The sequence below is a fragment of the Amphiura filiformis genome, chromosome 8 (assembly GCF_039555335.1).
Source record: "Amphiura filiformis chromosome 8, Afil_fr2py, whole genome shotgun sequence".
NCBI lineage: Eukaryota > Metazoa > Echinodermata > Ophiuroidea > Amphilepidida > Amphiuridae > Amphiura > Amphiura filiformis.
The window spans coordinates 29629574-29641808 of record NC_092635.1 but is presented as its reverse complement, the minus strand read 5'-3'; the positions used below and the strand labels follow the sequence as shown (position 1 = coordinate 29641808).

The 12235-nt window shown below is 34.6% G+C and overlaps 1 protein-coding gene across 2 annotated transcripts in view; it reads right to left on the bottom strand.

The window, feature by feature from the left end:
* LOC140158926 (casein kinase I-like) overlaps positions 1 to 12235 on the bottom strand; it is a 105777-nt gene that overhangs the window by 3832 nt on the left and 89710 nt on the right. For both annotated transcript variants that reach the window (XM_072182202.1, XM_072182203.1), the window contains exons 10-11: positions 9217 to 9294; positions 394 to 587 (exon numbers count right to left, since the gene is read on the bottom strand). In XM_072182202.1, the coding sequence (XP_072038303.1) occupies positions 394 to 587; positions 9217 to 9294 (272 nt within the window). The remainder of the gene's footprint in view (positions 1 to 393; positions 588 to 9216; positions 9295 to 12235) is intronic.

Below are 12235 nucleotides of genomic sequence, written 5' to 3'. Positions count from 1 at the left end.
AGATGTTTCAAATTTTTTTTTTAATTCGAAAATTTCAGAAATGTAAATTTTCATGACCATATTTGGAATCAGTATGAAAGATGCATTAAAATGAGTACAAACAAGCCTAGTATTGGTTCAGTAGTTCTTAAGATAGCTCTTGATATTTTGAGAAAATATTTCAAAACTTGGAACTTCTCCCGTTGAAGCGCATGGCTAGCACGCAGAGCATTAAGTACAAGTCAGCCACTGCTTTAAGACCTCCAAATTGAGCATTAAAATTGTAAAAACTTTGTAAGATACTGGAAACAAATAATATTTCTTGCTAATATGAACCTTGCTGCATTTATTTGCGCTTTCATTATACAGGGTCTACAGCTCCTTCAGTGACATTAATTAATCGATAACACTTACTTAGTATCTGAGACAACATCTACATCTGGGGGTTGTGTGATTGGAGCATTTGATTGTCCTGCTGTTGGATCATCTGGTCCTAATTCACCATTAGTGGAACTCATCACTTGTACCGAACCTCTTGTGTCTGCCGGTACTTGTGCCATCAGTCTATGATGTGGAGCCTGCTCCCATGCTTTCTTATCTGTACTGGGCTGTAATCATACAAAACAAAAGGGAAGTTTGAAATGATTATGCTGACCTTTACAATTATAGTGGGAATTCTAATTGAATGAACACAGCTTTCAATAGCGCGACGATTTTTTGCGTATACTGTGCGATGTACGCCAGCGTGTGCGACTGTGCGTGAGTAACACGGAAGTGAATCCAACCATGCCAACTCACTCGTGATTGGTTAGCATTGTATCCAAGGTTGTACGTTTGCGTTGTAGTTTGAAATACGCGATATACGATCACGGTTGGATAGCTGTCAGCTGTTGAAAGCTGTGTTCATTCAATTGGAATTCCTACTGTAGAGAAATATATATATTCTGTATGTCTTCCTCGTAGCAGTATTTTAGGCATTGTTTTTTAGTAAAACAGAATCCTTCAAAAATTAAAGAGTTTTTTGAGAAAATCTTACATCTTACAAAGAATTTTATTTGCTTTACTGACTCAAGGAAGGCATACATACTATAGAAGTATTGAAAACAAAAGAAAACAATTCCCAGCATCAGTTGGTAGTGCTGATACAAGCAATATTTAATTTCAATTATAATTTCTTTTTTTTTTGCGGGGGAAGGGTGATGCTACTAAATACAATCATCATCGAGTGCTGCTATTTTGGGGAGTATCAGATACTGGATTGGTTTTTTTAAAATGAAACTGAATGATAATCATTTTCGATATGAAAAATCTTTGTGTCAAATGTTTCTGAGCAGTAGCGACATCTAAACAATTTGTATTCAGATTTTAAATTCACTAAATTTGCATTCTTATTTCCTTTAACATCAAATCATATTTACAGTATGCCTGATATATCATGACAGAAAATATACTGAATATAAATATAATGAAGAATAAGGCATCCTATATGCTTTACCCTCGCAGGGCGTAAGACAATGCGAGACACAAATAATATATGCAAGGATCAGAAATATACAGTGCAAGCCCAAGAAATTATATTGAATTATATATGAATATAATTATATATAAAAATGTTTGTTGTTAACAAAAATTAATAGAAAAATATCATTCACAAAATTTTAAGCAACTACATATAGTCAACCATCTTCTTTTAATTATCAGTTGGTTGTGTATCTATATTATTGCGTAAGTGTACAATATTTACAACATATTGCTCTGGTACTATGTCGTACCAGTCAGTCAATCCTTCTCATTCATAAAATATGAACACATTTCCTGAGAGCATTTTGTGCTGCAGTGAGAGGCACTATTCATTGCCAACGAGTCATTTGTACAAGGTGTTGATTGAGTCTAGCAGGCATATATCATAAAAGACATCCAAGAGAGCTGTGAAATCTACGCATATTAGTGGTAAAGGGTATATCTCTGTAGGGAGGTAGGGACAGACATAGAGAAGGGAAATATGAAGGTGAGGAAAGTAAGAATGAATTAAGGAGGGTTGTCATTTGAAGGTGGTGATTGAGTCGAGCAGGTATACATACATTAAAATGGTACAATGTAGAACTGATAATATTATTAACATAATTGCATACCTATAGGAAGGAGAATGGACAAAATGGTGATGGAAAGGAAATGAAATTTATCAGGGAGTGAAACAGGAAAGGAATATGAGGGAGAAAGGTGGAATGAAAGAAATAATAGGAAAGGAATGCAAGTAAGCAGGAAAAGAAAGAAGGAAATGTGTAGGGAAGAAAGAAAGTAGCAAAGATGAAAACATGATGTGACTTCTGTTATTTATTTTTATATCTGAACTTGACTACTGCTATTTATTTTAATGTCTGAACTATGCAAAGCATTAACAGCTGCCATCAGTGCGATAGCGCTGATGGGTTAGCACCAAGATAGTTGTTAACCTCCGCTTGAAGCTCAGCCGATTCTGGTTGGAGGTAATTGGACCAGGTAGAGAATTCCATAAGGACTATAAGGATGGGAAATGAGGAATGTTTTGATAGAGAAAGAAGGGAGCTCACTGGTCCCAGAAGCAATACCATCCTGTGAAAAGTGTGTGGCTCATCATAATATTTGGTGACAATGCCTAATATCTCAAATAAAAAGTATTTTCAGTAAGTTACCACCTGGGGTTACCACAATCTTGAAAACGTTTAAGCATGGTAAAAGTGACAAGAAGTGGATTTAATTTAAACATCAAAAACCGATGGTTGCAAGTGATTTGTAATTAATACTCCCTTACGACCTTGCATTCACCCGCCTATTTGGCTTCAGACACGATAGTCTGCTATATGTTCATTATGCCTAGTTGCGGACTCCGTTTTGAACCCTTGGCTGCACCTCACAGCACAATAATACTAAGCAGCTGAGCTGACACGTACTAATCCTTTGTACACGACATATCACTCACGAACCCAAATAATTGTGTCAAATTCTCTCTCCTGCTGTACACTCCATCTAGAAAATGATGCTCATGCTCTTCAAGCAATGACTTAATCAAAATTTTAATTTAATGGCAATTCATTTAAAAAAGGCTACTCATAATTAACAGACCCTCATAATGAACACAGAAAATGAGGTAATGTGTGTATCATTTTAATTGGATTTCATACACAACTACTTACACAGAAATTTTGTCTCCCATCTTGGTCTCGCTCCTCTGTACAATTAACCATACGGGAGGTGCCGCTAATATGGGTTAAAATTTTGGCCATTTAATACAGCAATGACCCTTTTTCGAGGTCTATTTTGGTATGGTGTTGGGTCATTTCTCAAATTTGTTCAACAAATAGCTCAAATTTGCATTATTTGTAGCCAAAATGTTACATTTACCAAACATTTCTGGTAATTTGGTAAAAACAGTGCAAGGATGAGTAACAAGCTGACAGTCCATCTTTTTAATGCATATCACCACTGTATATATTTTGTACCTGATTCTACCTGCAGCCACATTTATCATAGCCGGTACATGCAACTGCAGTGTGATATTTTTAGTTCCTGAAATACACACTGAACTTGGAAGAAGAAAAAGATGAAACTTGAGCTTCTATTTTCTTCGAAAATGGTATAGGAATAGATAATTAATTTATACTTGTATTGATACAGTTACATATTACTTGACAGATCTGTTCAGTAAGGCCATAGGATCTGTCAAGTAATATGTAACTGTATCAATACAAGTCCAAATTCATTATTTAGCTCCCATTACGGTTGAGCACTTTACCTTTGGATGATTTCAACCATCTTGGATGTATATCTTGGATTTATCTATTTATAGGAATAGATATACTTTTTCTCACTGGCACTTACCTACCCAAACCAACCTTGAGTGCCCCTGTGCCTCACACCTAAAACTCTAACCCTAGCCTTTCTCCTAAAATACCATTCCCGCATTTATGAATACAACTACTAACATAATTATACAAAACAAACACTTTACAGAAATACATTAACATAAATACCCACGAGGAGAAAATAGCAAAACAAAAATAATCAGACCAGTCTCTTTATGTCCAAGCAATTTGTAGCTAACTGTGCTCCAGGGGAACAGTGATTAGCTGCTGCATCCTAGCAGGCAGCGTACTTCAAAACTGATTAATAATCAATAACTAACAAAATCAGAGTAGTACCCTAACTTGAATATATGGAAACAATTTTCAGCTCCTCAATAACACGGTGATATATGTGTGGACTATTCTTCAGTTGCTAGACCTTGCCTATATACTAGTAGTGCAGTAACTATGGTTTAGTGGTTTTAATACCGGCCTCTGCACTCTTGTGTATCCGTGGGTAGGCATGACTATCAGTGAATTCTAAAAACAATCCTTTTGCATCTCATTTGGCTAAGTTTTCAGGTGAAAACACCTCTTTTTATAGCAATTTCATAAATATTTTGCCCTTCCAATAATACACCATTATTTGATAAAACAAAGGATATTTCAAATATATTTCTGACAGAAATGTGCAGGCTTTGTACAAATTATGCTAATGACTATGTGGAAGATCTTCAAGCGGAAGCTGGGTGCACGCGGAACACAATAATGAAACTATTTATTTTTTGCATATGATTCTCAAATGAAAACTAACAAAACTGCAATGATTTATGCACAAGATTCATGAATAAGAACTTTTTTCAATTTTGCTAACATGTGATTTGAAAACTTACCAATTTGTTTCGCGAATCACATTTCATCAACTGAAAATACCCCTTGTTTTGCAAAATTTCAGACGATTATGGCTACTCAAGGATACACAGAGTGCAGGGGGCCAGGTATTTAATATTATCAGTACATTTCAGAATCAAACAGAACTGGTCAGTGTCTGATCACTCAGTGCATTTTAACTCAAGAATACAAATTTGTCATTCTGTATGCTTGTCAGTACCTTCCATCACTCTCATGTCCATTCTCTGAGTGAAATTCAAATATTGTCTTTGGTCAGTGCTCTGCAGTACACAATTATATAATGGCTGTGGCCACTACACTTTTTGTCAGACACCAATACTAATAGAATCACATAGTTTGCCCTACCCATGTTCAGATGGCTATGAGTATCTTTAGTATTTGAAACTCCCAAGTGGTGAATCCTCAATCAGTTATGTTCACACGGTACTTCTGCTACCTAATACCCCCTAGTCAACCCGGAGTAACTGACAACAATAGGATTAGCCATCGAAGAGCAATAAACAAGTTATTTCCGAATTATTGTACCCACTCATACAACAAATCTCATAAAGAGTAACACAACCGACGGAGTGACACGCATTGGCGACATCAGCACTGGTAGTAAATTCCAATTTTCTTTACTTTACCTCAGATGTTTGGCTTAAAATTAAAAAGGGGACATATTTGACAGTAAAAGCTACCATTTTATGGAAAAGAAATACTAATCTATTTTTATGGAAATGTTACAATATGGCTTTAATTCAGTGTCAATCCTCTATGTGCATCAACAGTCCAAAAACCCTAGCCTGAACCTCCGCTATCTGAAATTTTCTCTGAAGTTATTAAGCCGCCTGCCTGTGTGGACATATCTCTTATGATATTAATGCAACACCCTGAAGCGATTTGACCAGATTCATGAAATGAATTAGTGATAGTATGACATAGAGCTAACTGACACAAAAGATTATCCTTGAGATTGTAACTTGAGTGGCGGATTCTACCAGACACTAAAGAAGAGGGATCATTGGATAATTCTAATCACAGCCTATGCATTCTTACAAACCCAGACTATATACACTTGTTGTATACAGCTCACCCCTACCCCATCACTAACATACTACACCAACACACACCCCCTATAGGTATTTGCCGGCAAACTCTGACTCTGTACTTAACTAGCCAAACGTGGACATGCTTTTCCTGATTTTCTGCACCTTACCGGAGAAGTTGACTAGATATTTTGGATCAACCAGGGACTGATTTTTATATCAACAATAGGGGGGCGTACTCTCAAATGCATTATTAGGCTGTTTGCAGTCAATTGCAGTAACATGGAATGTAAAGTTTCATTAAAATGTCCGTGTTTGCCAGCAAACACATATGCAAACACCCCTGCAAATGTGGACAACAATGTGTGGAAAGTGATACATCTTCCAATTGCCCCCCTGCAGTGTCTTGCCCCCCTTTACATGCATCCAAAGACAATAACACCCCCCACATTGTCCTAGCATATTTCTATACATTCCAATGTTGTTTTGTATGCATTTTCTCCACCCACTTAACTGTACCTACTTGTCTGTTGTGTATCAAATTGAACAAATTACAGCTAATTTTAGCAATATGCCAAATCACAAAATGTCATATATAAAGTGGTAAATGCAGCAGTGACATTTTCTGCAATGTCACTTCCACACAAATTCAATTGAATTGAATAAAATAACATCTATTTGTCTGTCGCATATAGAATTGCTTTTTGATCATACAGAGAAAATTGATTGATTAGTTTTGTGCTGAAAATCTATTGCCAATGTACTGGTGTACGTTGAGAATACAAAGAAGTTTGAAAATATTAGAACATGTCAAATCTTCACCATTTTGTATTTATTTATATTACTAATTCTGGAATTCATTTTTACCCTGATTACAGTTTGGATTTTGCAGTAAGCATAAAAACTATCAGTAAAACTCTCGTCACTTTAATAGATGGCTAGATTTATAGCGTCGTCCTCCCACCATTCATCGTCAGGCCAAAAAAAAAAATATTGTTGTGTTGCCCTCAAGTGGGAAAATGGGAAAGTTGGGTAGGACGGTCGGATTTAGTTTTGTTTTTTTTTTTTTTTTAAACCTTCAGTTTTTAAAAATCCCCTCAAATATTAAATAATACTTCTTCAATTAGGAGACATTTGTCAATTTTGACTTCTGGATACCTGTTAGACATCAATTAAAGACTAGTCTCTCAATAAAATATTAATTTAAAGTGAAAAACTTTGATTTTTGAACAAATCTGTAAAATCATCATTCAAAAAAAAAAAAAAAAAAAAAATGTAACCCTGATTTTCCAGGATTTAGGGTCGGGCGGTTGAGGGCAACACAACAATTTTTTTTTTTTTTGGCCTCATCGGTAAACCCATACTCTTCTCATAACCATGTGAAATATTGGGAATTAAAAAATGGTTTGGATTATCCAAATGTGTCTTGTTGGGTTAACCATTAATTATTCTATTCTATAGAATTCATCTCATATAGAAAAGGTCAGAGTCCTTCAATCAAGATTACTATGGCATGTGATGAAATCAGAGCATCCTCCTTTAATAATTTAGCATGGAAAGACTATAAATATTCTAGCAAAGTCAAGATGCAATGCAACAATTTATCATATGATGCTCTAGGTATATACAGCTGCAAATTATATTCTTGTTAAAACATAAGATTGAGACAAGGTTAAATTCAGGGAGGCAGAGTCACTCAAAGTGGGAAAGTAGACATTGTTTTGTATCTTTAAAAGTAATGATGTTAAGTACACAAAAGTATACATTTTCAGAAAGGAAATGATGCAAGGAATCCAACCAGTACAGCAGATTTCTGACAAAATGAGCAGTTTTTGAGAAAAGCATCAAATTTGATTTTCCATGCTAATTTTTTCGTCCACGATAACAACTTACCTTCAATTTCCAAATCGATGAAAACTGCATATTTATGTTCTAAAGACACAAAACTAGTTAATGTTTTTTCAAATTTTTGAATGTTTTCTTCATTTTAACACTGTGGGTCAAAATTTGAATTTCGACCAAAATTTTGGATATTTTAAGCCAGGTATAAAAATTCATTTCTCCCAAGTACATGACTAAATACTGGTATCATTAATACAACTTGGTAATTTACCAATAGAAACAAAAGGAAATGGGGATGTAAAAAACTCATTACACATTAATTTTTGAAATCGTTGAAAACAGACAGGTTGAATTGTTAATTGTTGGACAAATATAGTTTTTGTTCTAGACATTATTTTATATTTTTTTCGACAATCAAGATCAAGTAGAGTGTTGCGTTGTGAAATTTGGACTAAATTCCATTTAAAAGCCAATGTTATGCTAAATTGCTGTGGAAAATTGTTGAAATTTATAGAATCCAGTTGAACATTAGCGGTTTATTTAAGTGTGGTTTGTAGATTTGAATCGGATCGGTAAGTAGATTTTCTGCTGATACAATTTCCCCCCATCCAGATTCAAGGACAATTCAACTCAGATCGGCCAACATTAATTCAAACCTGTTCTAATTGTAAATATGTATCTAGAATACCCTACCCTAATGCTAACCCTAACCCTTGTTTTTTCTATAGCTCCCGAATGAAATGTATTTAATTATGTTTGTACTCACTCAGGTAGCATTGTGTGTGAATTTTACATCCAAACTAAGTGCTATTCTTTTTTATGGGCATTTTAGTGTCTAAAATGGCCCAAAATGAGGGTTTTTCAATATTGCCGTCCATTTCTAATCGTCACCCCCATAGACTTTACATGTAAAATAAAAAGGATCATAAAAATTTAATAGCACTTAGTTTGGATGTAAAATTCACACAAAATGCTTTTTGAGTGATTACAAAGATAATTAAATACTTTTTATTCAGGGGCTATGTGGAATTTTTTTTAAATGTATTCCTTGTACAATGACATTTCACAATAAAATGTCCATTGGAAACAAAGGTGAGATACTCTTGCAATCTATCAATTTAATTACCAGCTCCAACAATCCTCTGCTTACAACACTTTTGACATTGACATTAGACAACACTATCCTTGCAACAACTACCGTACTGACTCGAGTGTAGTCCCACCCCGTTTTTGGGTGAACATTTTTCAAAATTGGGGGTGGGACTATACTATTCTATATTTTTTTTTAAAGTTATTTATTTTTTCGGCTTTGGAGTGTCACTGGACCCAGAGCTAAATGCTAGGATCATTCATGGTTGATTAAAAATAAAAAAAAAAAAAAAATTGTAGGCCTATGTGTTTTGAATAAATTTGTACTCATGTCATACTCTATTAATGATTTCAAAATGCATACTTATTCAATGCATTTTTATTTTTTTATTTTTTTTATTTCTGAAAATGTATACATGCTCTATGCATAAAATTTCTCGAAAATTTGGGGGTGGGACTTTACTCGAAGGTGGGACTATACTCGCGTCAGTACGGTATTAAGCAACATTATGACTTCAAATATACCTCTGATTCCTTCAACCTACCTTGCCTGATTGGCCTTTGTCTCTTCCTTCTCTTCCTGCATCTTTATTTGATGGCTCACTACTTGATACATGCGTGTGCTACAAAAATAACAACAAAAACATACAATGGTTGTCAATTAGTAAAGCTACATGGAGGTTACAATCATAATTGCTATAATAATAGATATAATGGAAACAAACTGCTCACAAAAAGTCCCATTATAAAACATGATGCAATCAAGCTTGCTGGGTTTCTGTTGTTATAATTGATTTTGAGATCCATTAAGTTTTTAAATTTTATTGTTTTAGAAAATACTCCTACATTAGAAACCAACTTTCACAGGTGGTTTAAGCATAGGCTACATACAATCTCAGAAAAAAAATTGTTCGTACACTTAAATGGCTCAAATTATTGGAAATGGTCCCCTCTTCTACCCTCATCCATGTACACAATATGCTCATCATCATCATATTATGTTCGCCCAACATTGATTGGTGGGGAAAGGAGAGGGGATATGTGACATAATTTGTAAGTTTCAAGTGACTTAAATAGTATACATATTCTGGTAAGAACATGAAAATTAGAGTAAGCATTCAATCATTTTTTTTCTGAGATTATAGTTCGTAAAATAAGCATGGAAATACAATAGAAAACAATTTGGCATAACCAAAAAAAAACCTCTTTCTGCTTTAATTTGCATCACAATTCTTTCCACCCGATGCGGATTTCCCTCCAAAGCGAAGAGGAAAACCGACACTTTCATATTATGTTCTTCGTATGTGGTAAAAAAATATGTTGCAGGTATTAACAAGAACATCACTGCTATTAGAGGGACCCGAGAGATTTGAGCTAATTCCCCCCTTTGCAATGTCTCACTTTTCCAGCTTTTGATGTGAAATTCAAACAACTACATCTCTTTGGTAGAATGCATATGTATCATGTTGCTTGTATCAACTTTGCAAAGATGAGATTGATTACACGCTCAAATTAGTATAGGCTTGTTCTAATCTCCATATCTTTGACCGCCATTTCCTTGCAAACATTAGTAACTACATGTTTTGGCAGATAATATCACAAACACAAAAAAAGTCATGGTTTCTAGTCCTAATATGAAAACAGACATGAGACCTGATCAAATAAAGCATTTTTTAGGACTACACGCAGGCAAATTTGTGGAGAACACCACTTTTATAGCTTGCAATTGACTTTTTTTTTTCCATTTTCAAATTGACAGCAGTAAAAACAATGACAAATGAGACATGCTCTAACAAAATGAGCAAAAAGTTGCCATGGAAGAAAAGGAGGTATGGTTCACTGAACATGCCAGAAAACAAACAAATTCTTCATTGAAATATTGACTTTTGAAGACCAAATGAGGAAACAACTCACTGACAAGATTATCAACTTGAAACATCAAGTGATCTTGTATAACCTAGATAAGAGAAAGACTCGAGCCAGGTATACCAACCTGATGTGGGGTACAAGATAAAGATAAACATCGATCAAAACTAATGCAGTATGTAAACCATGGAGGTGTACATTGACACTGCACTAGACAAAATCCAAAACCGCTGGAGTAGTAGACAAAAGTAAACAAAAATACATCAAACACTTCAAGCAGATAAACTGCCCTTCCTCGGGGACAAACAACAAAAATATATATTATTACAGCAAGTGATTGAAACTAGCTACATGAAAGTAGCAAGCATCAATAATCAATCAAATTACAGCAATTAATATAAAATATGTAGCAAGCAAAATATCAAAACCACATAGCCAATAAAGTAAAGAGCTAACCTAGATAAGCCCATTAGTGGATTTGTCATAATCATCATGTTAATCATTCTTGGAAATATAATTAGCTGTCTCATACAATCAAGACAATTAATTAGTCAAGCTTCTTGTTCTGGGAAGGTGACTTGGATCACTCAAGCGAGGCTCAATTTTCATTAACTATGACATATATAATGTTCAATATCACAGTGGCACAATTAGGATTAATTATATTACTGAATTATTCAGCAGCAGACATACTTACAATGCAACAAACCACAATTTGTTACTAAGATGGGAAATTACTAACTATCACTTAACATAAACATACATATATGCAAGTAAAACCTCTGTTGCATATATAATTTAGTTTCACCGGGGTGCACAACATACTGCCCACAAGCGGATCATATATTGAAGTGAGGACCAACGTTACTTATTTTAAGCTAAAACTGCTCCACAGAGTTATTGCACCCAGAGTTGAATTGCCTAATATCATATTTAATTAAAAGGGGAAACATACAAAGGGAGAATTCTAAATATCTGCTTAAACTACCTATCTAAATCCTTCAGTAGTTCAAATCAAATAAAAGGTGCAAATGTGGAAGGTTCTATTTCACAGATTGTGAAAGATTGGCATGCTATTCATCAACCACATATGACACAGGGAATATCCAGATTTGTATAACATACTAATAACATCACTTAAAATATCAACACAATTTACTGATAGACTTGGGATAGATAGCTTAGGTGCATTTTAATGTGACTAAGCACCAGGAACTGCTGTGTTGGTTTCTAAATACATATTTAACAAGTACATCTGACATCCAAATGAGGGTCTGGGTTGGCATTTTGAGATCTACATAAACTACAAGGTTGACATACTGAATGGTGCATGCCAGGTAGGATATATATACTGTAGGATACTAAGGGTAAGAAACATGTCAATTGTGTGCATAAAGCTAAATCAATTTCAGTAACATTTTTAATTTGCAAGAAAAAGGAACAAACTACTAGAAACTGATGCTGTTGAGGAAAGGCTACACCAACTATGTGACTTTGATGGTGCGTATAACGTGAAAATAAAGGTTGATTTGGAGAAAATAGTGATACTGTGAAGTTAATGGGGGTTGAATTTGAAGTAAAACATTGTGACACAAGGGGGACTACTGCTGAAAACATTTTTTTTATTTTAAAGTTGTTGACAAAATGTGTAATGCCAATAAGACTACAACTGGATTGCAACCCTCTAGCTCAAACTGT